Source organism: Pelobates fuscus, chromosome 1 (assembly GCF_036172605.1).
Source record: "Pelobates fuscus isolate aPelFus1 chromosome 1, aPelFus1.pri, whole genome shotgun sequence".
Lineage (NCBI taxonomy): Eukaryota > Metazoa > Chordata > Amphibia > Anura > Pelobatidae > Pelobates > Pelobates fuscus.
Genome location: NC_086317.1, coordinates 251,730,516 through 251,757,820, shown reverse-complemented (window position 1 = coordinate 251,757,820; position 27,305 = coordinate 251,730,516). Strand labels below are relative to the sequence as shown.

At 42.6% G+C, this 27,305-nt stretch overlaps 1 protein-coding gene across 1 annotated transcript in view; it reads left to right on the top strand.

Annotated features, from left to right (window-relative positions):
• MTFR1L (mitochondrial fission regulator 1 like) overlaps nt 1–16,824 on the top strand; it is a 34,057-nt gene extending 17,233 nt beyond the window's left edge. Inside the window, exons 3-6 of the mRNA XM_063444555.1 lie at nt 11,854–11,963; nt 14,238–14,446; nt 15,811–16,120; nt 16,241–16,824. Coding sequence (XP_063300625.1) covers nt 11,854–11,963; nt 14,238–14,446; nt 15,811–16,120; nt 16,241–16,355 — 744 coding nt within the window. The 3' untranslated portion in view covers nt 16,356–16,824. The remainder of the gene's footprint in view (nt 1–11,853; nt 11,964–14,237; nt 14,447–15,810; nt 16,121–16,240) is intronic.
• The last annotated feature ends 10,481 nt before the right edge of the window (nt 16,825–27,305 follow it).

The window sequence follows — 27,305 nt, the reverse complement described above, 5'->3', positions numbered from 1 at the left end:
CCCTCCCACCGTCACACACTCTCTATTTGAGCGACATTGACAAAACTTAGGTGGCTTTGGATTTATTCTGTGCGGTGGGCGGCGGGTGGGGGTTTGCGCTAGTTATTGGGGACCGGCAGGGTAGATTTTACTTGTTACATAGTTATCGGGATATACTCCAGATGAGGTTATTTTTCTGCAATGTGTGTATGTCGGGTTGACCTGGGCGGTGGGAGCCTGCCTACGCGGCGGAAAGGGGTCATGTATTTAAGTTTAGGTTTATGTTGTACTGTGTTGGGAGGCTATCGCCCCCCCCGCCCCCTCTCCTCCTTTTTGTCTTTGATGGGAGGTTCGGGTTGCCGTGGGCGGCGGGTTGGCTTTTGCGCAATGGTTTCGGGTTGTATGTACTAATTCAGATTTTTATGTGATGTTGGGACCCCTAGCTAAACTTGTCTGGCTCTGCTCCGGGCGGTAGACGGCTCTCTCCCTACTCTCCAAGTTTTTCATATCCCGGTCCTGTTTCTGGTCGGGTGGAGGTGGGGGGCGGCGGGCGGGGTTCTTATTTGGGTCATGCTATATTACTGTTCAGGATATGCTATGGAATCATGGGTCTGTGGCAGGGAGTTGGCCCTTCCCCCCCCCCCCCCCTTATCCCCTGAGCCGATCGATCGGCCGTGCCGCACTAGAGGGCCCGGTGTATGAGGGGTTGCCCACTGGGGGAGGGATGGCTTCGTTGCTTCTGAAATCATGGTTGCGGGGGTGGAGTCGCGGGGGTTGGTTGTCTGCCTGGGCCTTCAGGTAGATTCCTGGGGGGGAGGCTGGCGGGGCGGCTTTTAGCTGCGGGGGCAGACCCCTTGGAGTTGGGGTTGGTAATCCGCACTGTCACCCACCTAATGGTAGTATATTTAATATCTCTTAATTAGTTGACATTGGCACCCTTGTGGTGCATTCTGTTGTTGGTCTATGTTCCTAATCCGATGGATCTTCATGGAGGTTTTGAGGAGGACGGAGCTTACACCCCAGACATGCCTGGCTATAGGTAAGACCAGGCTTATTTTTTTTATGTTCTATTTTTCATTTTCTCTTTTTCTTTCTGTCCTTTTTTCTCCCCCTTACTTCCCTTTTCTTATCCCTTCCCTTGTGCTATCCCCTCAGGAGGGGGGAACGGGTGAACCTAACTGTGCCACGTACTATTGTCCTAGTCAGTTGGGCCTGGGCCTATTAATGTTTCTGAGCTACGTTATGACAGACCGCGCCTCTTGGCCTCAGGGCGAGCTGGCGCATGGGTTTAGCTGGACAACATGTAGAATAAGATGCCTCTAAAGTTATTATCATTGAATGTGAAAGGCCTTAATGCTCCGAACAAGCGCCGCCTTATGTTTCGGGAACTTAAGCGCCTTAATCCTGATATAGCATTCCTACAGGAGACACATATCCCGGCTGTAGCTAAGCTGGCCTTGAAGGACCATACCTTTCGGACAGCCTATGAGTCCAGGGCTTTAAACAAGAGAAATGGGGTCGCGGTGCTTGTCCATCATAGATGCCCGATCAGAGTGGGATCGGTCCAGGCGGATCCAGGAGGGCGTTTTATTTTAGTGACGGGGAGTGTTCATTCGCACCCGATACACCTGCTTAATATCTACGCACCGAACGCCCCCTCCACCGATTTTTGGGAGGACATGGCTCGATTGGTGAATTCTTTACCGCATGGCATGGTGATAGTTGGAGGCGATTTCAACGCGGCTCCATGTCCGGCGGTGGATAGAGGGCCATGCAGGGGACTCCCTCGATCCCATGGGAGAGGGGGACAGGATAAACTGTTATATGACTTTATTCGGCGTACGGGTCTTTTGGATATCTGGAGAGCACATCATCCCGATGTTCGGGACTACACTTTTTATTCTGCTCCCCATGATACCTACTCGCGGATCGACCTTTTTCTTGTGAACCCCCATGTGGTGCCCAAGGTATCCGGCGCCACGGTGGGGTCGATAACCTGGTCGGACCACGCGGAGGTCACAATGACCTTGGACAATTTGTGTACGGCTTCTCCGTGGTCTTGGAAGCTGAATACCTCCCTGCTCCAGGACCCGATCGTGGTGGAGAAGGTTCGGGGGGAACTGGCAGAGTATTTCGCTAGAAATACTGAGGTTGGTGTCCGTCCGCCCACGGTGTGGGCAGCGCACAAGGCGGTTATCCGGGGTGTTCTAATCCGAGAAGCCACCTTGAAAAAAAAGAGAAAGGTTCAACGGTTAGCGGCGCTCCTGGAGGCTCTTGGAAAAGCAGAAACGAAACATAAACTTAACAATTCGCCTCGCACACTAGCTGACGTTAAAGCCTTCCGGGCATTAATACGCGAAACTCTCCTCGACGAGACGGCCAGGGCTATTGTTTGGTCCAAGCGAACTTATTACGAAAAAGCAAACAAAATGGATACACTATTAGCAAGGTCTCTCCGACCGAGACAGAGAAGCACGCACATTACGAGCATTAAAGATGCCTCGGGCACAGGCCATACGGACCCCTCTAAGATAGCTCAAGTCTTTACGGAATATTATTCCAAATTATATAACCATTCTAGGGGGACTGGCAATGACCCCTCTAAGGAAACTGATGACACCCGCTCTTTCCTCTCCCGATTGTCCCTCCCGGCCTTACGGGGTGCAGACTCCGAGGCCCTAGGAATGCGGATTTCGGCTGAGGAAATTGACGCGGCTATCTCCTCGTTAAGAGGCAACAGGGCTCCGGGCCCTGATGGCTTCGATGGGGGTTACTATAAGATCTTTCGGGAAGAACTGACTCCCCATTTGGAGAAATGGTTCAACGATCTATTGGAAGGGGGCGCACCGGATGGAGACATGTCATTGGCTGATATTGTTCTATTGCCAAAGCCAGGTAGGGATGACTCGGTGCCGGAAAATTTCCGCCCTATCTCTTTGATCAATCATGATTGCAAAATCCTGGCAAAAGTTCTGGCTCATAGGCTGAACCCCTTGCTGCCAGGCCTAATACATCCGGACCAAGTGGGCTTTGTCCCAGGTAGGCAACTGTTCGAGAATACTAGGCGCAATGTTGACCTCATCTGGCGACAAACCGCTAGGGACACCCCAACCTTGATACTATCACTCGACGCCGAGAAGGCTTTTGACAGGGTGAAGTGGCCGTATCTGTTCGAAGTACTTCGACACTTTGGCTTTCCAGCCCCGTTCCTTACATTGATTAGAGCTATGTACACGGATGTTAGGGCACGGGTAAGGATAGCGGGGGCCAGGTTAACGCCTTTCAGTTTGGGGAACGGTACCAGACAGGGCTGCCCTTTGTCGCCCCTGCTGTTTGCCCTTTCCTTGGAACCCCTTTTGCAGGCTGTCAGGGAAAACGCGGATATCAAGGGGGTTATGGTTGGAGGGCAGAAGTATGTCGTGTCGGGCTTTGCTGATGACATTCTGCTTACTCTGACTGACCCATTGGAATCTATGGAGGCATTGACGCTGCTGCTGGATGTGTATAGTGGAATAGCCGGCTATAAGGTTAACATGGCCAAGTCGAGCGTGCTTCCGGTGAGGGTGGGAACCGCGGAACTAGACCTTATAGGACGAACGTACAATATACGTATAGCGAGGGATTATATTACGTACCTTGGAGTCCGACTTACGGCAGACCCTGCTCAGCTGTTCCAACAAAATTACGCCCCTATGATGCGAACACTGATTGACGATATGGAGAGGTGGGTGGATAAGCCGATCTCTTGGATCGGCAGGATCCATTCTGTCAAGATGAATGTCCTCCCCCGAATCTTGTTCCTGTTTCAGGCACTCCCGGTCCGACTGACTAGAGCGGACTTGGGCGCGCTTCAGAAGGCGGTGGGTAAATTCATTTGGCAGAATAGGAGCCATAGGATCTCACGTAATGTTCTTTATAGAGCGAAAACGAGGGGAGGTTTGGGGCTGCCTAACCTTTATTTTTACTATCTGGCAGCCCAACTGACCCAGATAGCCATGTGGCACTCCCCTGTCGGGGAGAGGCGATGGGTTGATTTGGAATCTGCTATCTTGGGATCAGATTTGCCACAATTCTACATGTGGGTCCCTCGGGACCGTAGACCAACGACCCATGTAGCATGCCCGGCTATAAATAACTCTATAAAAATATGGGATGCAGCAGCTTTAAAGTATGGCTTGTCTCCCCATGTGTCCCCTTTGACCCCTTATTTGAGGAATGCGGCGTTCCTACCTGGGATGGAGGCGAGGGACTTTCGAGGTTTGGAGGGCACTGGGGTCCAGAGATTTTACCAACTTTATGAAGGCGGATCGCTTGTAACATTTGAGGAATTGAAATCCCGAGCCCCTCTACGTCCGTCTGACTTTTTCAGATACCTCCAACTAAGGGATTTTGCCCTGACCCCGGAGGTAAAAACGGCCGCATTGACCCCGCTCACGTTCTTTGAACGGATGTGCGTGAAAGAACAATTCCCGAAAGGTCTGATTACTAATTTATACGCACATCTAAGCACGACCACGACTGAGTGGGGGGATTTGACCTACACGGCCCACTGGGAGGCAGACTTGAATGAGGAGCTAGAAGGGGTCGAGTGGCAGGAGATTTGGGAGGCCGCGGCGGCCTCGTCAATGTGTGTCTCCCTGCAGGAACAGGCTTACAAGACCATGTTTAGATGGTATACCACTCCGGTAAAGCTTTACAGGATGCATAGGGCGCCCAATGATCTGTGTTGGAGAGGTTGTGGCCAAAAGGGGACTTATCTTCACATGTGGTGGGATTGCCCTGAGATACGGAAGTATTGGAAATTGATTGCAGACCTGCTACGGGATATTTTTGATAGAGAAGTCCGCCTAGACCCCTGGGTCTTCCTCCTGGCCAGGTCCATGGATGATTGGACCAGGAATGAACAGAAACTGGTACTTAAGGTGAACTTAGCTGCTCGGAGGGCTTTGGCACAGGTCTGGCTGCAAAGGGGGATCCCCTCGCGAGACCTGGTTATTCAAAAGATTAGAGATAATTACCTAATGGACAAGCTGACAGCGCAGGTCAGGGGTACATTGTCTAGATTTGAAAAGGTCTGGGGCCCGTGGATAGAGAGTGGAGTCGGCGAATAGGTGATGGGGTGGGGGGAGGTCTCTCCCCCGGCCCCCTGCGTCTCTTGCCGGCCGTCATCCCCTGGCCTTGTTTCATCCACCCGGCGCTCCTTCGTAGGGACGAATGTTGCTAATTGCTCGAGTTCCATTGTGGGCCTGGGCCGCGTGACTCTGTTGGGGTCGTGGCGATTGGTTCCCTGGTCTACCCCTTCCTGACCCCCTCCTTTCCCCCTCTTATACCTTCCTCCTACCCCTATCTCCTTTATCTTTCCTTCTTGGAAGTTTATGTGCTTCCACTTTTCTATAAGTCACCTTCTTCTCGGTCCTGACCGATAATAGTGCTCCTTTATCGCCAAGTAGGTGAGCTCAGGTGAGCAGGTGTGGAGTCTTAGGCGGTACTGGCGTAATGCTGGCAGATACGTGCTGACGACTCTGGGGAAGTTTTAGGCTCCCTCAAACATTCTGATCCCACCTGTACTTTATATGGGTAAATACATATGAGCATGGTGTGAGAGGATACGGAACTTGATAGCTGGTCGGATCACGATAATTTTCATCTTTTATATTATCTCTCTTATAAAAAACCCTGGCGGGGCACTTTCAGAACTTGGGATATGACAGTCTGCACACGATTTACGCATGCACTCGGAGAATACCTTATTACACTGTTTGTTTTTCTCACTTGTGCAATATCGGATGTATGCTATATTACCTTGTGTCTTACTGTATTGTGTTGTTTGTATCATTATTGGTGCTCTGCCTGGATATAAATAAAGAATTTAAAAAAAAAAAGAAATGGTATGGCTTTATGGGGTATTTGGATTATATAGCCTGGTAAAATACTATAAAATGGGGCATGGACACAGCGTAAAAATTCAAAGTTTGGAGAAAAAAACTGGAATGACTGTGTCTCAAATGTGCCCCTTCCATGGCCACATATACCTGGCAAAGGTACTTATGGGGGTATTGCTGTACACGGACGACATAGCTGAGAAACCTACGAAGTATTATACAGTCGTAGCACTGTGCAAACTCACTGTGTGTCAAAAAGGCAGAAAAAATGCTTATAACCACTATACGTGGTACAAGCTAGTGGAAAAATTATCCCACGCTAAGGTTCAAAATATGCCTTTTAAAATACCCTGGGATGTCTTCTTTAAGAAATGGAATGCGTTTATGGTGTAGTTGTAATATGTAGTCTGCTCAAGTGCTCCAAAGCGGGACATGGACTCCTCAAAACCCTCCATATGCATTCCACCAGAGCCAATTGTGTGAATTGATTCTGCATCATGTTAATTGGTTCTGCATATATATATATATATATATATATATATATATATATATATATATTCCAGTAGTTCGTTCTCTCCCTCTCTCCCTCTCCCCTCAAAAAAATATTTCCTGAACCCCCCATACCAGTACCCCTGTTGGTCGTCACTTCTCTCAGACTGGTCACTCCATCCAAAACCTCAGGATTAAAGTTCTTAAAGGGAATTTCCAAGACTCTCATGAAGACATTTGAGATGAAAATGATCACACATTTCAGCACCAGAAATGAAGGACTTAATGTAGACTCTGGCTTTCTCACACACTACCAAAACTTTATATAAACCCACATCTTAATGTCTTATATAGTTATTTTTCAATATGCTTGCTTCACCTTTATTGGATCAATTTATATACATACATACATACATACATACATACATACATACATACATACATACATACATACATACATACATACATACATACATACATACATACATACATACATACATATATACAGCTATATACTTGCATGCACTGCTGGCTTATTGACTCCAATAAAAAAGGTATCTTTGCATACTGCAATAAGCTGGGAATTTGGCATCTTATATAAAATATTATATATTTATTTGTACTTTCGTTTTGTACATAATTTATTAGTGGAATACGTACTGTTAGTACATGATATATTCTTTGCATTCCAGCTTTTTATCTTGTGTACTTTTTAGTGAATAAAAATGAACTGACCAGTTGAAACTGCTTAAATTTTGTTTACTTTGTGGCAGTAAGTAGCATGCATCGTTGAATACCTGTTGAGGTTTTGAAGTATAAAGTTATAGAGATATTTTGGCCGTAACTATAAAAGATCTAAATTTAGAGTTCTCATTTAAAATATGTTGTGAATGTAAAGTTCATATTGTTCACATTATTTATTCCTGTGGCAGGTTAAATTCAAACCTGCATACAAAATTACCACAAATTATCATTCGTTATACAACTCCTACTTAGAGCAACCAAATACAGTAAATGCTTGTGAAAGACCATTGAAGTAAACACACTCCGTTTCTGGCAGATCCATTCCATCAATGGCTTCTCGATTTTGATTTCAATGGTTTTCAAAACAATATAGTTCTAAAATAAATTGCTTTGAATTTTAAGAGTTCTGTACAATGTTGTGTGAATCTGGCAGTTTTTGTTAAGAAAAGGAAGACAATGGAGGGTGTGAATACTAGTGGAGTAACAATGGGTTACAGCAAGTAAAATAAAGAAGCAAGAGGCCGAATAAATGAATGAACCTAAGTTTAATGAGGTTAATGTTCTTCCAATTCAGCTGTAACGGGTAAGATATAGCCTGTTAGCCTTTTGAGGAATAGAGGACTTAATGGGCTGTACCTGCTTCAGAAAAGAGGGGTTAGGAAAAAGGATGAAAAGGTAAGGGTTGATGGGGAGTCTGAAATGTCAACAATCAGAAGACTATTTGAATTAAGCAGGAGTCTATTGCGATGTGATAAAGCTGTCCTTTCCACAGGGAGATAAAATCAATCCACAGTAGCCATATAGTATGAAATGTCTGCTCTCTCAGAGAGGCCATAAGGGGCTCTGCATGATATAGGCGCAACTTTAGAGACCAAGTGTTTAAGGGTTTGGGTGCACTGTTGGCTCCAGAGGGAAGACACCATAGTAAGTATATTTGTATTGACTTTTTGTATTTTGAAATTGAGGAAACTAATGGGTTGTAGCAACATGGTCATAGACTGGAATGGGGTGCAATGTCTCGCTATGGTTAAGAAATTAACTTTTTACTCAGGACCTGACTCCGGCCACCATATGGGCCGCTCATAAATCGGTCATCAGAGGTGTCATAATTAGAGAGGCGACCAGAAAAAAGTTAAGAAAAACGACGCACTTAAAATCCCTTTTACGCGACCTCCACACCCAAGAACAGAGACACAAAACTAACCCCTCCCCCGAAGGACTCACAGCCCTACAAATTACCAGGCGCCACATTAGGGAAACCCTACTAGATGACGTAGCTAAGGCAATGACCTGGTCCAAGAGAAATTTCTATGAACAAGCCAACAAGATGCACACGCTCTTAGCGCGCACTCTCCGCCCGCGGCCAAAACAAAATCATATCACGGCAATTAGAGACCGCGAAGGTCGAACAAAGACAGCACCCACCGACATAGCTCAAATATTCACAGAATTCTATCAAACTTTATACAACCACACACCCACAGACGCAGACATGACCCCACACATGCAGGACGAGATTAGGCAATTTCTACATAAACTCAACCTCCCGAAACTGACCCCTGCACTCACAGAAACCCTGGGGGAAGAATTTACAGCAGACGAAATCGATAGAGCCATCACTAGACTTAAAGGACATAAAGCCCCGGGCCCAGACGGCTATGAGGGCAGCTATTACAAGACGTATAGGGAGGAACTAATACCCCACCTGCTAGGATGGTTTAACCACCTGATGCAGGGCGGACGCCCCGACCCAGATATGTCAACAGCCCACATTGTATTAATACCTAAACCGGGGAAGGACACGTCATACCCGGAACATTACAGGCCCATATCATTGATCAACCACGACGTAAAACTATTGGCTAAGATACTAGCAGACAGACTGGCCCCACACATACAAGGACTAGTACATCCCGACCAAGTAGGATTCATCCCCGACCGCCAACTGTTCGAAAATACCAGACGTAACATCAACCTTATTTGGACACAGACGACTTCACAAACCCCTACGCTCGTTCTCTCTCTTGACGCCGAAAAGGCGTTCGATAGAGTTAATTGGGTTTACCTGTTTGAACTTTTACGACACCTCCAATTCCCAGATACATATATACAAACGATCCAAGCCATGTACACCGACGTCAAGGCACTCATACGGATCCCTGGCGCCAAGACATCCCCTATCACCCTGCATAACGGCACACGCCAAGGCTGCCCACTATCGCCCCTCCTATTCGTACTCACGTTAGAACCCTTGCTGCAAGCAATCAGAACAAACAAGGCCATAGAGGGAATAACAGTGGGCGACCAAACATATAAAGTTTCGGGATATGCAGACGATGTCCTTCTCACCCTTACAAACCCAAAAACTTCGATGACGGCTCTAGACAGGGACCTAACAGAATACGGAGCCCTCTCAGGATATAAAGTCAATTTATCGAAATCCACTGCCCTCCCAATAGCCATGACGGCAATCGATACGATGCACATTAGGAATCACCACCACATACCCATAACACATACCGCGATTAAGTATCTAGGGATACATTTGACGGCTGATCCCCGAAAGCTGTACGGAGCTAACTACACCCCCCTTATCAGGACCCTGGACGCGGACCTTGACAAATGGACAGATAAGCCCATATCCTGGATAGGGAGAGTGCACACAATCAAAATGAATATACTCCCCAGGCTCCTCTTCCTCTTCCAAGCCCTCCCCATCCCCGTCACTAAAAAAGACCTGGCCCCCTTACAGAGGGCTATCGGAGACTTTATATGGCAGCGCAAACGACACAGAGTGGCCCGCAACATTCTATACAGACCCAAAGATGGAGGGGGGTTGGGGTTGCCCCATCTGTACAACTACTACCTAGCGGCTCAATTGACACAAGTGGCCTTGTGGCATTCAACACCGGGAACCCGCAGATGGGCAGACCTTGAAGCTGGCTTCACGGGAGCCGACTTGCCCCAATTCTACATATGGGTACCCAGAGAACACAGGGCGATCTTACGCACAGGCTGCCCAGCCATACTGAACTCCCTACGGGTATGGGACTCCACGGCCTTAAAATTCAAACTAACCACGGCCCCCTCCCCAATGATGCCTCTGTTTCGAAATAGAGCTTTCTTACCGGGTATGAGGGCCCAAGATTTTAAAAACATAGAGGAGGCGGGGATACAGAGGGCGCTACACTTATATGAAGGGAACCAATTGGTGACGTTCGACAAGCTGACAGAAAGGACCAGGCTGGGCCCCTCAGACTTCTTTAGATACATGCAAATACGAGATTTCGCACAACATAAATTAGCAAAAACGGCAGCAACCACCGCACTCACAGGCTTCGAGCGAATGTGCCTCAAAGAAAACCCCCCAAAGGGGTTGATATCTAACCTCTACGCACACCTATGCACAAACAGCTCAGATTGGGGTAGCCTCCCCTACACCACACAGTGGGAAACTGACCTAAATGAGACTCTAGAGGGCACAGATTGGAGGGACATCTGGGAAGCGAACAAAACTATCTCGATATGCGTCACCCAACAAGAGCAGGCCTACAAGACCATGCTGAGATGGTATACGACCCCGGCAAAACTATATCGCATGGGAAAAACCCCTGACGACCTGTGCTGGAGAGGGTGCAGGCATAAGGGGACTTACATCCATATGTGGTGGGAATGCCCTAAAGCACAGGCTTTCTGGCGAGATGTAGGGAACCTATTACAACAAGTATTCCACAGGCACATAACTATAGACCCATGGGTATTTTTGCTTTCGAGAACTCTAGACGATTGGCCTAGGAAGCAACAAAAACTGCTTCATAAAATCACGTTAGCGGCCAGACTTACCATGGCACAGGCATGGCTTAAACCAGAAATCCCCCAGGTGACTGCAGTAATTCCTAAAATAAAGGACATACGGGTTATGGACGACCTCACAGCACGAGTGAGAGGTAATATAAAATCATACGAAAAAATCTGGGAAATGTGGATGGCTGGTGACTGGGGCGCATAAGTAGACCACACTAGGACCACCCCACTGACACACTGCCTTCCACCGCTACCACACTTGACTGGTAAAAAGTGAAACACCTCCTGCACGGCGCTCCGATGCTCACCATGGGAATCCGCTCCCTCCCCCCCCCCCCCAGACTATCCACCCCCCCCCCCCCTCGGTTAATTCATACTAGAGATGATGAGGGACAACAGACTAAGTCCACTCATCAGCAGCATCGGGAGGACTTACTCATTGAGCATCCAGCCAACGAGCAGTGTTTGATGTTACAGAGGTGGATACCCCACGCTCAGAGCACAGGTCTGGACTACGTGGCTCGTCCCTCCGGGCTGGATACTACATGGTTTAACCGATTATACTTAGACACCTCTATAGCGTGCACCTTTAATATGTTCTTTCTTTTTGTCGTTCTCCTTTTATGATTATTGTCGTTTCTCATTGTACTATTTCTATGTACAATGTATATAATGTATAACAGTGACACCAATTAGCTAACACTAACGAATCTGAGAAACTATACCTAAACCGCGGACGCGGTATGTTCCAGAGCCAATTGTACCCATACCATTGTCAACAAAGGAACTTGTAATGTAACTGATGATGTGTTATACGCAGAAATACCAATGTCACTCTAAAAATAAAGAATTTGAAAAAAAAAAGAAATTAACTTTTGGCTTCCAAAAAGTGTTTTTACAACCTTTTCTATTTTGTATAAGTATAATGAATGTTCCTTTGTTTTTTGTTTTGCAGGCATTGCCAAGTGGATCAGATTTATATTTCACTGATGCACCAATGGTTCCTACACTGGCAGATATAAAATGGATAGCTTCAGATGATGATGAAACCTATGCAAGAGTCAGGTATTGATTTTTAGGATTATAGCAGCCTGCATCCAAACACATCTATGAAAAATTACATAAAGAACTACTGACCAAATAATTTTTGATTTACAAATATGACAAACTGATTCTTAATTGTGATGTGGGTCTTGGAGAACTGACTTAAGAGTTGACTTAACTGACTTAAGAGTTGCCTCCTCCCCTCCCCCCTCTCCCTCTCCCTCCTTTTCTATAAAGAGACACTCCACTGCCCCCTCAAAAAAAATCACTGTTAAGTAGATATACCCAATTGAAAACTATGTATGCGTTTAATTATGCATTTTCTGTTTCATTGGGTAATATCTGAAACCTGCTTGCAACACCTGCAGATCTCTTGTCCGAACGCACCACATAGAGGTACATTGGGACAATGGATTTCTATGAGGAGATGATGATTGTGGCATATGTACATTAGGCTCAGCATGCTTTCCTGGTGGAAAACTTTAGATTGCCTGTTATAATCAGTACTGCCAGGGGTGGAGCGCCTGTGGGCATGTGTTCAAAGGTAACTTAAAACTATTTTACTTTTTCATGGAATCCTGAATCCAACTAGCTAGGAGTTCCTTTAAAGTTAGAAATAACAAATTTGTATTTCTAATATTAGAATGCTCCTTAATAGGACATGTCAGACTTGGAGTGACTGAAATAATGTGTAAAGAGATATAGGGGGGGAAAAGAAATATAGGAATATCTGCCATGTAATGGCGATTGGTTGAGTGTGGGGAAAATGAGGGTTAATAAATAAGCCTTTTCAATTTACTAACTTGACTATCTTAACCAGGAATACAATTTCAAATAATTATCCTCCAAATACTGCTCTAGGTTTTCACTAAACTGCTACCATCACCAATACTTGTATGTTGTGTCTTCGGTTACCCCTAAAATGTATACTTCCACAGCCTGTTTACACAACATATGCATACGCTGCTACTACATTCGTAGTGAGGAAAAATTACTAGTGGTGTTTAATACAAAACCAATTAATATAAGACACATGAAAATAAAGTAGCAAAATGAATAAAAGAAATCTAGCTAGCCTTAAAAAATAAAAACACTTAGCCACTAGAGGTGGAGTAAACCCTCCAAAATCTCTTTAAATCTATACTTTCCTGTGTTCCTGTGTTGTGGTGGGCTTAACATGGTATGGCCATATGGTGGAACTGAATCCCCATATTTATTTGCTGAGATAGGTGATTTGCAGGAGGCTTGTAAAATGTAAAACTGTATTTTTGTGTGCGCTATGCTCCTTAATCTTCCTTATTTTTTCCATTATTACCGCTATGGAATATAGCAGACATCAGTTCCATCAGTCACACAGATTTGGTACAACTAGGTGCACATGAGAATATCATGCAAAATATTCACTTAAAGGGACACTATAGTCACCAGAACAACTACAGCTTATTGAATTTGTTCTGGTGAGTAGAATCATTGCCTTCAGGCTTTTTGCTGTAAACAGTCTTTTCAGAGAAAATAAGGTGTTTACATTACAGCCTAATAATAACTTCACTGGCCACTCCTCAGTTGTCTGTTAGAGATCCTTCCTGGGTCATGGCTGCCTAAAATGCATCCAAACATTCGGTATCTCCTCTCTCTGCATGCAGACACTGAACTTTCCTCATAGAGATTCATTGATTCAATTCATCTCTTTGAGGAGATGCTGATTGGCCAGGGCTGTGTTTGAATCATGCTGGCTCTGCCCCTAATCTGCCTCCTTGTCAGCCTCAGCCAATCCTATGGGGAAGCACTGTGATTGGATCAGGCTACCACTTCTGATGATGTCAGCACACTGTTTGTTTTTCTGAGTCTTAACAGCATGCAGAGTTATAGCTTCAAGCTTGAATACAGTAAGATTTTTACTATATTTATGGAGGCTTGAGGGGCACAGGGGGCCTAGATGGTGGTTTTAACACTATAGAATCAGGAATACATGTTTGTGTTCCTGACCCTAAATTGATCCTTGAAGAATAATGGATGCAGATTTTGTTATGGTCACAGAAAATCCTGGAACACTACTAGCATTTCATCCACTTGTCCCCTCAAAGGAAGGGTGGCAATAATTTCTCTGACTGTATAAAAGAGACCCACCACAAATCTATGTAAAGACATCGTAATTCCTGTAGCTCCACATGCAATGCATAGTTACAGCTTGCAAGCATGAAGTGGCATGGTACTTTGGCAGTGGTATCTTTACTTTGTAGATAAATCAAACTAGTATATTTTTAGACTTTGTTAATGTACTTTTCTGTTTTTTAGGAGTGATGCAAGGCCACTGAAACACAAATGGAGACCAAGTCCACTTTTGGTGATGCAGCGAAACTCATCTGTTCCCAATCTAAAACTAAAAGAGGAAAAAATGTATTGTTTAAAGAAAAGCGGTATGTCATTAAACCGATCTCCAGATCTCCAAGACGAACTGAGTCTTCTGAGAAGTCAGATTGCTAGAATTGTTTCCGCAGATGCAGGTATTGACCTATGATTCTGTATATCTTGAGCATAGTGTAATATTTTACCAATACTGTCTTTCACATCACAGTGTAACCATAATGCACGAGTTCTGTGGCGTACAAACAGTTTTACATTTGCAGGGGATAACAGGAGATTTCTGTTAAGTGCTAACCCGTTAATGCCCAATAAGGGCCTAGTTTTTGCATAAATGATTTAGTTCCCCTGGCAGGGGGGGGGGTACCGTGAGTAAGCATGCCACTTGGGTCTGGTGATCCGCAGGATGTTCTATGCTGCACTGCAGCGTAAAAGTTTGGCTTCCGTAGGACGGCATAGAATGTCCTACGGCATTAAAGAGGTAAACTAGAATGGAAGAGTTTTCACACAGACCACTGTTTTCAGTCTGAACTTACCATTATTTCTAATTGATGTACTTTACTAAGGTCACCCAGGTTAAGCCAAAAAGATTGATCCCTGCAATTTATTAGTTGCAGGGATCAATAAAAAGTTGAACTGTTAAAATTAAACATTTCTAGGGGGTGTAAAACTCCATGCTGCCTTAGCTCATCCAATGTCTGTGTGTGAGGCTGGACAGAAAGTGGAAGGGATCACTGCCCGTCTGCTCACAAACAGCCTCTCAACCCTGACAGGAGGAGCATGGACAGCAATTAGTGATGCCCATTGTATAACTGCTCCTTCACTTCTATTATTAATCATAGGAGAGTGAGTAATTTGCAAGTAACCCTTCATTCTCCACATGCCTGTAACCTAAATATTACTTTTTCCCCCAAATCCAATTCACTCCTCTCAAAACTTTCCTTGGTTCCAAATTTAAGCACTCAAAGCCTAAACCTAAAACAAAACCCTTTACCTTAATCCGAGGTATCTCCTCTTAAAAAAACTGAACACCCCATTTACCCCAATACTAAATGTAACTCCACTCTAACCCTTATCCTAATAGATGTTAACACCCCTATCCCTCAATAACCACCCCCAAGTTTTATTTTAATCCTCTTATCATTAAACACCATATGTAATCTAACTTTGACATTAACCCCACTTTATCCTAACCAATTTTATTATAGTTAAACTTGCATACATTTACACAGCTGCACACACTCAACCTTACTCAGAGATTCAAACAGAACACATTGCAAGAGGAAATATGCACATACATATATTCAGTTGTCAAATTTTAATATTTGTTGTGTGTTTTTTATTTATTTTTATGTTGCAAGGCAGGGGGCACCTTAGAATTTTGTGCCTACATGTACATCAGTTCCTGTATGAACAGGCATGTTATGTGTAAATTTTATATGTAAATGAATTAATGGCTTGTTTTAGATATACTCTCCAACATGTCACTATTATACTTTTCTTCCAGTTTCTCCGCATGTACCATCAGATTCACTTCCTGGTAATGTTGACATTGATGCATCCCTTCCTGACTATGGAACATCTTTCCAGTCTAACACCTCATTTGTAATTAGTGATATCACAGAAGAGGATGAATTGGATGTTTCAGAGTATTCATCAGCTTCAATGATAGATTCTTCAATCAGTCAACAGCGTCAAATAGAGGCCAACATGTCTGATGAGGAGGAGGACTCTCTTTGTCTTTCAAAATCAAACAGTTTTGCAGACATGATGGGAATTTTAAAAGATATTCATAGGATGAAACTGAACAGAGACTGGTAAATAGATTTGAAATTTTAGATGTTACATGATTAAGTACGTAAATGAAATAAAAAGTTCTGATATTTGCTGTTTGTATCAAAACCTTATTTTTTTTTTTTATTTTTTTTTTTTACCAGGTCCAACAGAAGCCAGTATTTACATAAAGAAGAAGATCCCATCAATCTTATATCAGAAGTTTTAAAGCAAAAGTTTGCATTTAGTGATCAAGAGGATATTAAAAAGAGCATTTAAGTTCTCTAAAACATTTTTCATGATCAAATCTCTCTAAAAGGTCACTTATTTTGTTATGGAATACCTCAAAGATAAAGATGTTTGTATATATTTTCTTCTTTTCTGAATTGTTTAGGTAAATGTATTTATGAAATCAAGGTGGACACTTTCCTCGATGGAAAAATGGGTCAAATAACCTACAGGTGAAATAACGTGTCCAGTTGGCAGGGTTTCATGTTGGCATACATAATAGAGCATTACTTGTTAAAAGTATTCATGGGTAGACCATTCTGTTTGGGTTTTTTTTTTATTGGTGGGGGAGGCGGGTGTAAGTTGCTTAGGAGTGGTAATTGGAAACTATTGGTACAACTATTTCAGTAGCAGACCAATTTTCCTACTACCGTGAGAAATGCAATAAGCAACCAATCATGGATTCAAGTCCAGGAATAACTTTACACATGATTGTTAAATTGGAATTTGCCCGGAACTATAAAAATGTATGCCATAATAGAATTTGGAAATTCTAAATCTTGATATCTTACTTATCTCTACTTTTTCCTAAACATTATATTTCCATAGTCTGTTCCAAACAATCCCAGTTTCTTGTTAAGACTTGTGTAGGGCAAGGATTTGTTTAATAAAAATGGGGGGGAGGGTGTTCTTTCATCTGTTCAAATGAAAGAGTGTAAATGGAAAATCCTGAATATGAAAAATGTAACTGCAGCAGCCTAAAACATTAACTAGGTTTAGCAATAAGCAAACCGTTCTATTTCATGCCCTGAAAACTTGCATTCTGAACTCTGATGTCAACAATTTGCATGTCTCAGGGTACAATTTATACAGTGGAGAAACATTCTAAAAGTGGATTAATCACAGTGAAAACCATTCATCTGCTTGCCCCCTCCCCCTTTATTATGATGATGATGATGAATTTTCTATATTTTCAGAATGCATCTAAAGGATGTATGGGCAATATGCATTTAAAGAATGGTGTGGTGATCTAAACAAATATTTTGAATTTGACATAATTCCTGATAGGCTTATACACATATATTTACACTATATTATTGGCAAAAGCTTCATGTAGGAAAAGTATTATATGCTGCATAATTCTGCCAATACTTTTTTTTAATTTTTTTTTATTTACATGACTGTTTCCCCGTCAAGGTACTGTTACAATTAATAAAACCACACAAATCTAATTAAAATATTGCATAGAATGGTTTGTCTAGTGGTTCAACAATGCAATAATTTGGAGTCTATTGCTTAAAGTATTATATGTTGATACAGAAACTATAGGCATAGATTCTAATACACAATCTTAAGTTTAATTTTATTTTTTGTTTAGTGTGACATTGTTCTTTAAATTAGCAAGCAGATGAGTTATCAGAGCAAATCCAAAGCTGAAATATTTTCATTTTGTGTAGACTTGTTTCTTAGCTTTTGTGCTCAGATAAGTAATACAATTCAATGTGATATATTGAACTTCAGTGATTACCAGACGATGCAATAAGTAAATGTTTCACTCACCTGAAAGTTGCTTCCCTGTCAGAATTGGTGGGTTCTCCCAAAATGAACAGTAGGCAACTGTGTGGTTTTTACTGTATTATGAGATCCTGACCTAACTATTGTGGGAGTGCACAGCGAGTGTACCTCACCCCCAGGCTTAGTCCTAGTTCATTCTTGTGCTACAGTAAACTTGTATATGTCCATAGTGCAAGCCAACTGCATTAATATGTAAATATGAAATTTTATTTTCCCTAATGCACAAGATTTACGGTCTGATCTATACACTTCTGAAACAGCCCTCTCATTTAACAACTGAATGCTATAGAGCACCTAATGGTAAATAAACTGGAAAACTAGATTGCATATATTTTTTAACAATCAATGTAAAGGCATCCTGGAAAGCTTATCATTTTTGTAATCTGACTATCATTTTCCCAGAATTTGCATCTGGCTTCATGCCAATCCAATGTTCATGCATTATCCAAAATACAGAACAATTAAATATATAAAGGGACACTCTAGACACCTGAAGTGTTTTGTTATTTATATAGCGCCAACAAATAATGCAGCGCTTTACAATGGGTGGACTAACAAACGTAATTGTAACCAGACAAGTTGGACACACAGAAACAGAGGGGTTGAGGGCCCTGCTCAATGAGCTTACATGCTAGAGGGAGTTTATGTGTGAAGAGTGTCTTCAGACAAGAGCTCTGTAGGTTTTGCAAGCTGGTTTAGACAATTCCCCCCCCCCCCCCCCCCCCATTCCAAAGAAACAAATACATATTTAAATGCATGCATGTTTTTTGTTTGTTTTTTTCATTGGTGTGTAACTACTAAACAGTGATATTGTTATTTATTTTTTCTATTTGTCAATCTCCCTGTTATCAAGAGGTCAACCAATACCCAGTATAATCTTTCATTTTTAAAGTGCTAATTTAGTTCAATTTTAAATTTGTATTCAGCTGTTTATAGAAGCGATTGTCACGGTGTGGTTTACTTTATTTTTGCTGTGCAGTTTTTTGATTTCCTAAATACCCCATAAATGTTCAGCTTGCAGGTAAGTGATATAAAGAAATCTGGTCAAAGCTTCACATTCTTTCTATTTAAGGGTATCACTTAGGAGGCAAAAAGAAAATAAAAACGGTGGAGGATTATTTAACCTTTTAAAGTGCAAATGTGCATTTGCACTTTAAGGGTTAAACAGTGCTCCACTGTGTTTTATTGATTTAATAATCAATGTAACAGAGTAGCAGGTAATGACGATTTTGTCAATCCACCAAATTTATGTGTTTGTATTTACCTAAAGTGGACTTGTCACTTCCCAGGATTTTTTTTGTATAATGCTTGCTAATCCCAGTATTTAACGTGTGTATTTTAATGAGGTTTGAAAAATAAAATAAGGTGTATAAAATTCACATCTTTTAGTCTGGCAACTGGGCCATTCCTTCTTAGCTCCTGCCAGTCATTGTTATAAGCTCTGTCCTTTACACCTGGCAGTCAACACAGAAAAACGTACACAAAAAGAGAATTTAACTTTCCATGTATTCTCCTAATTTGCAGTGTTTTGTCCTGGGTTTGCCTTATCTGAACTGGATTGTGATGCAATCTGATAAATCCTTAAAAAAAAATATATATATATTAACGGTTAAAGAAAAGCTCCTTGCACCTTAAGAACTACAGTGCCCTGGTGCTCCTAGTGTAAACAGCCAAACCGTTTGGTAAAGGTCAGACTTCTTACCTGGGGTCTGTGAAGTGGAAGACCTCTTTCATTCTGGTGCTGGGGCTCAGAAGCTTTAACTTGGGCTAGCTAGCTGATTGACTGAGAATAACAGTATAGGCCTTTGCTCAGACAGAGCTTTTGGCTTCAGAATAGACAGGGAGGAGAGCCTGGCACACACAGGTAATACTAGGTTAGAAAATGGTCTGACAACGTACATTAGGAGGGCACTCCTAGCTCCATAGTGCTTTGTCTTTTCCTTTAACCCACAATGGTTTTTATTCAATGGTGTAAATTCCAAAGTGACAGTTCCCCTTTAATAATGCAGGCCACTGTAAAGTAATGTTTTTTGTTTTTTTTTTATATCAGTAGAAGGTAATAATTCTAAGAATGTGTGTAAATATATATATATTTTTTTTCTATTTGTGTCTGCAAGGTTGCAGTAGTTACAAGATTTGCTTTCTATGGTGGGCATTTGGGAGCATATATTATCAACAACTGCTTTAATTCTACTATAACTGCATTTGCACGAGAATACACTTTTTACATGCACCGGTGTCAATCTTTTTAAATTCCCTGTATGTTTAAACACAAACAGTGTCCTTATCGAAATGTCCATGAGAGTGTGCTAGTTCTGTTCTATCTGAAGGGCTGGATTACAGCCTGTGTTACTTGCTGACAAAGCAAAGCTACAAAAATATATTTGTTGGTCTGTTACACCTGGTATGTTGTAATGAAAATGCAATGTTTGTATGCAAAGTTCAGGAAAAAATAAATATAAACAAATAAAAATGCCATGTCTTATCTTTTCTCTATTTAAAAGTTGATGCTCAGAAGAAAACACCATAATTAAATAAGAGACAAGTGTTCTAGAACAGTGGTTCCCAACCCAGTCCTCATAGACCACCAACAGTCCAGGATTTATGTATTTCACTGTTTTATTATATTGGAGATATTGACAAAACCTGGACTGTTGGTGGTCCATGAGGACTGGGTTGGGGACCATTGTTCTAGATGATATCAACCACCTCATTCGTTAAGAACTATGAAGTGGTTGAGATGAGTGAGTTTGATGTGCAATTAAGGAAACCCAAGTTAGATATATATTATTCCACAAGGTTTTTAAATGTGGGGCTGTAACTGCAAATAAGACAAACTATTAGAAGTTATAACACAAAAGAGAAAGGGGTGGAACAGCGCTAAAGTACTGATCAGAGGGGAAAGGAGCTGCACACCTGAGGGAAAGGGCAACCCTCAAAACCCTTCAATAAATCTAAGAATAGAAAACAACAAAAATACAGGGTGCGCTAGGGAATGGGAAGAAGTACAACAGGTAAGTCTGAAAATATACAAGGAGGTCTTGAGTAGGTCTTCCTTGGTTCTTGATGAGGTCCTCAGTGGTTGATATGAAAAACAAAATAAAATACCAATAGTGCACAACCGTTAAGGATGGTGTCACGAACAACACAGAGGAGAAAAATGCCAACTCACAATCGGTAGAGCTATGCCCAGCTCTAGGTAAAACAGCATACAGTGGTATTTGAAACTCCCCACATGTAGGATATAGTTGGACAGTAGACGATTCTTAAATATATTGTACAACGACTAAAATGCGTGTCAGCATATAAAAGACATAAAGGAGAAAAAGCGGACCAATGGTACAATAACGTATGGCACCTGCAACTACAGACAAACACTGAAGTCCTGAGAGTACTAACTTACAGTAAAAAGAGCTATAACCAGCTCTAAGTAAAACAGCATACAGTGGTATTTAAACTCCCCACATGTAGGATATCCTTCTGGTGACGTATGGAGTGCAGGATTTATGAAAGACAAAAGCACAAACAGGGGCTCATAGTGTTCTCAGTAAATAAAATCGTGCTAAAAGGTAAAATAAAACGTACTTACAATGTATAGAGCAGCCACACTGCTCTATAAACCAGGCGTGAGTGGAATAATCCCCACCTATTTGTGTGGCTGAGGGCAGTGTGTGTATGACTGTGTGCCCCTATCTGTGAGTTAGTGTTTGACTGTTACACTGTAGTACACTGTAAGTGTGCAGAGCAGAAGTAGCTGGAAAAGCTTATAAAGGGTGCACACAGGGAACCTGGAAAGGGTTAATTGACCTAATTGCTATGGGAAGCTAGCATGATGCGAATTAAGGAGAAAAAAAAATTAAGGAGAAATATGGAATTTTAATTTGGGAGGGTGTAATTGCAAAGAAATAAGGACTTCCAATGTTTGCAGTAAACTGCAGGCCTATGTGATTATTAATATTGTTTAGGGAGGGGGTTAATTTTCAGGAGGCTGCCACCAGAAACTCCTGTAATTGAGCTAAGCCCAGCCATGTAGGGCCTCGCTGATTGGTTAAGAGCTTCAGCTAAGCGCTGTCAGCCAATGAGCAAGCAATGTGTCTGAAGTGTGTCTCCTGCAGACACAGTATGTCCGCATTGAGGGATTTGAGGTCTCTATTAAAGGACCACTATAGTGCTAGGAAAACACTCGTTTTCCTGGCACTATAGTGCCCTGAGGGTGCCCCCACCCTCAGAGTCCCCCTCCCGCCGGGCTCTTACCTCTTTCTCCAGCGCCGAGCGGGGAGCTCTCCTCCTGCTCTCTGCCTCCTCGGCTGAATGTGCATGCGTGGCAAGAGCTGCACGCGCATTCAGCCAGTCTCATAGGAAAGCATTCTCAATGCTTTTCTGTGGACGCTGGCGTCTTCTCACTGTGTTTTTCACAGTGAGAAGCACGCAAGCGCCTCTAACAGCTGTCAATGAGACAGCCATTAGAGGCTGGATTAACCCTATTATAAACATAGCAGTTTCTCTGAAACTGCTATGTTTATAGAAAAAAGGGTTAATCCTAGCTGGACCAGGCACCCAGACCACTTCATTAAGCTGAAGTGGTCTGGGTGCCTAGAGTGGTCCTTTAACCCCTTAAGGACCAAACTTCTGGAATAAAAGGGAATCATGACGTGTCACACACGTCGTGTGTCCTTAAGGGGTTAAAGGACCACTCTAGGCACCCAGACCACTTCAGCTTAATGAAGTGGTCTGGGTGCCAGGTCCCTCTAGGATTAACCCTTTTTTTAAATAAACATAGTTTCTGAGAAACTGCTATGTTTATAATAGGGTTAATCCAGCCTCCAAATCCTCTAGTGGCTGTCTCACTGACAGCCACTAGAGGCGCTTGCATGATTCTCACTGTGAAAATCACAACGAGAGCACGACCGGCTGAATGCGCGCGCAGCTCTTGCCGCGCATGCGCATTCAGCCAAGGGAGGATCGGAGGCGGAGAGGAGGAGGAGAGCTCCCCGCCCGGCGCTGGAATAAAGGTAAGTTTTAACCCTTTCCTCATCCCAGAGCCCGGCGGGAGGGGGACCCTGAGGGTGGGGGGCACCCTCAGGGCACTATAGTGCCAGGAAAACTAGTATGTTTTCCTGGCACTATAGTGGTCCTTTAAGCAGGTGTCTCTTTGTAGGGATATTAAGTCCCCGACCATTATAAGTACAGAGCCTCACGGTGGTTGCGTAGAGTGTAGCTTTGTGTGATGCATTGTAGGGTCTATTCTTGCGAGAGCCACCACTCTCCCCAGCAATATCAAGCCGAGTGATGGTTCCCTCTTTTTGCCTAATGGTGATCCCATGAGTTTTTAAGGGTTGGATTCCGACCCTCTGGAGCCAGGGATCTTTGTGGGAGAAGCGTGCCATTGTGGGAGTATCCACGTGCCCCCCAGAATTTTGTTGAACATAGTGAACATAACATATATGAATTTAACAAAACTTAACTGTAACAAAGGTATATACAGAAACCAAAAATGCCCTATATGTGGCCAGGCACTGCATCTCCGTGTCTTGGGGCTGAAGCAAAATTTCACCTCCTGGTGGATCCTCCACCTCCAGTACTTCTCGTGGTTTAATTTAACCTTATATTGCCCTATGAAGGCCATCTGGCCAGTGTCGTGTAAGGTCAGTATGAAAAGTAATCGTCTAAAATGTGCGGGTGCCCTGAAATTATAGTTGGCCAGGAGCGCATTAGGGGTTGTATTTAAGTCATTGGAGCATTCCCTTTCATCCCTTCTGTCCGTCATCCCTATAGGCAATGTGTGTATTTGTCTAGGGCCCTTCCGTGGGTCTCTCTTTCCGTATCTCTTACCGTATCTCTTACCTCATGCCCTCATTAATAATACATGTTCCATACTCCCTCTTATAAACATACCCCGTAAATAACAGCAATTTCAGTTACGTTACCTAACCTTGGTTACATCCTAGCGGTCATCGGACCGCCACCCCTGACATGATCAAAGGGAGAAAAACAGGAAATAAGGACTAGACAGAAACATATAGGATAGAACACCTATTACTTGTTACATGATGTTCTACAGCTCTTAATTGTCTAGGGGTATATTCACTAAGCATTGGATATAGATAAAGTATATTATTGCAAATAGCTGACATGTTAACCGATTTTAAACAGACTGACAAGCCGGTCATCTATAGCTTAAGCCCTGGGTAAATATAGGCAAAGTGTATTATTCCCAACAAACCCACCGGTGGTAATCTAGTGTGGGGTTGACAATATGTAGACTATCTAGTGGAGACGATAACGCCCACTGCATGGTGTTTCCCAAGTGCCGTGTTGTTGAGTCCCATCTGTCTAGCAAACAGAGTCTCTGCAATTAGGATTCACCATTTATGAGTGTAAATCTTAAAGGTGGTCAGTTCATTTTTTCCTTTGCCTTCCTCCAATCTGGGGAGAGTCTATTAGCGTTCTTCCCAACGTTTTGTTGCTCCAGCACGCCAATGTCCCAGGCTGCAAGGACCCGGTTTCCGTCCTCCGGTGTCTGTATGACTGTGGTTTCCCCTCTCCTGTTGATGAGGAGCTTTGTTGGATATCCCCAGTGATGTGGTAGATGGTGTTCTCTCAGCTTCTGGGTTATGTCCCTAAAGTACCTCTGGTGTTTCAAAGTGTAAGCTGAGATGTCAGCATATATTGCAACGCTTCTGTAGGCAAAGTGTATTATTCCCAACAAACCCACCGGTGGTAATCTAGTGTAGGGTTGACAATATGTAGACTATGTAGTGGAGACGATAACACCCACTGCGTGGTGTTTCCCAAGTGCCGTGTTGTTGAGTCCCATCTGTCTAGCAAACAGAGTCTCTGCAATTAGGATTCACCATTTATGAGTGTAAATCTTAAAGGTGGTCAGTTCATTTTTTCCTTTGCCTTCCTCCAATCTGGGGAGAGTCTATTAGCGTTCTTCCCAACGTTTTGTTGCTCCAGCACGCCAATGTCCCAGGCTGCAAGGACCCGGTTTCCGTCCTCCGGTGTCTGTATGACTGTGGTTTCCCCTCTCCTGTTGATGAGGAGCTTTGTTGGATATCCCCAGTGATGTGGTAGATGGTGTTCTCTCAGCTTCTGGGTTATGTCCCTAAAGTACCTCTGGTGTTTCAAAGTGTAAGCTGAGATGTCAGCATATATTGCAACGCTTCTGTAGGCCTCTGGCATGCCTTTGCTTGTTCTATTAGCATTGAGAGCGGCTTCTCTTGCATGGAAGTAGTGCATAAAAAGTAGAACGTCTCTCTGCGTTTCAGGGGGTAGAAAGCTAGGTTTCGCTGTGCGGTGTATCGTGTCTATCATGAGCATCTCTTGGGGCCAGTTTGAAAAGGCCTGTAACATAGGCCATGAGGTCAGGTGCACCCACATTTTCCGCTATGCCCCCTATGCACAGGTTTTTTTCTGCGGGCCCGGTCTTCTATAACTGTCCACTGTGTCTGCCAGTGCATTAGGGGCTTCATCATATTCTGCCAGTTTGTCCTCTACTTGTGAGGTTCTTGTGCCCAGCTCCTGCAGATCCTTACGTATTGTGGGGATATTTATGGGATAATAATAGTAACAGAGAGAATTACCCACTATTTTAATTCTCAGATCCAAAGATCGTTATCATTATAAGTGAAATGTATATCATATAATTAAAATCACAAATTGTTTATAAAAATAGATAATTTTTATTTTGACATTTTAGAATAATAATAATAATAAGTAACATGTGTGATAATAATCAATGGAAATTCAGTATAACATGAGTATGCAATACAATATGGTAATATAAAAAAAAACATCTCCTAATGGTTAACGCAGTTTAGAATCTACACATAAGCCGTCAAGAAGATTTATGATGGGCTTCACAGAGACAAAGAAAGTTTCACATAGAGACAGAGCTGCAGCGTAAAGCCATAAAAACTTAGCTGACAGAGTAACCCTTTCAATGCTGGCTAGACCTCCTAAGTAATTAAGATCTACTCTTATGTAATTTTAAATAAAATAACATTTAACCAGTCATTAGTCATTTCCTTGAATTCATTAAATGAGAAGTCTACATGTTCTATAAGCTGATATTTTTATTTTTATTTGCCTAAACAGATATTTAATCTTATTTTATAGCAAATCAATACAGCTGGATAAATGTCACGATATGCTAACATGTGATATGTCACAGAAATAAACACTTATCCCAATTTCATCTGCAGCTTGAAATGGTTATAAATATATATATTTCTTAGTTAACTAAGATTTCTGAATATCGAAATCTGATCGTGATTTTATCCAGTCATATATCATGCTACTAGAAAATATTAATTAATTTAAATTAATTAATTGAAGCCAGTATATTTACCAGTTAATAGATATTCTCACCAGATGTTCTCAGGTAGCTAAGTGTCCAGGAATGTTGCTCTGTCTTTTCTTTCTTAGCCTGCTTCCGACTCTTTTGCCCCCGACTGCTTTCTCCTTGCATCTGCCTTGATTGCCCTGATTCTTTGAATGTCTGAATCTCTGAATGACTGAATGCTTGAATGACTCTCTCTCCCTTTGTATTAACTTTTTAAAGGGAAAGTTTCTCTGTTCGTCAGTGGCTAATAAACCAATCACAACACTATAGGTGTGGTTCCTTTCTAGATAATAAATTTAGTATTTGGACTGTAGATGGCAGTCTCATCCCACTAAACATATCTATCCAGGAAAGAGTTAACTTTTCCTGGTGGCTATTTTGACGTCATTTACGTTATCTATATGGTTGCTATAACTCAAATTTTGCTCGTCAGATCAAACGGTTTCTTGAATTTTCTTCAGACTATGTGTCTGCAAATTCTGCTATAATTTCTAATATGACAGTTATAACTAAGTATGACCTCAAAACTTACAATGGGACTTTGTACATATAGAAAGTAACATTTAATTATTTAATCTTCTCTGTCACCTATGTCTGGGTTTAGAATTTATTCTATTCCATTAGCATTTAGACAGTCTGTCCATCCCCCGTTCTCATTTCTTATCTCTAGGTTGTATATACTATGCATTCCATTTAGCTCTGGCAAGTTTTAGAGAAAGGATAGAAATTTTGTGTCTCTTTGTTAACTTGAAAATAACAAAAATGGAGTCTGGTCTGTTCATAATGACTTCAGAATATATACTTTGTATTTCTATCATAGCACAAAATGTCTGCCGATATAAATACCCTGACAGTATATCTTTCATAGCTGTGTCCAACTTTTTTTTGATTTTCGTAGACATTTCGTCTAGTAGCGTTTTTCAGCATACTGTGTGCCAGCATGGGGTCTGGCTCCGTGAGCTGCTCCATGTGGTCCGCGTTTTAGTCTGCGCCATCTTGGGCCTGGTCATGCGGCTGCTGGGTTTTGTTTTGTCCGGGTCTGGAGGCAAAAAAAATTGTTTTTACGGACCGCTCCGTGG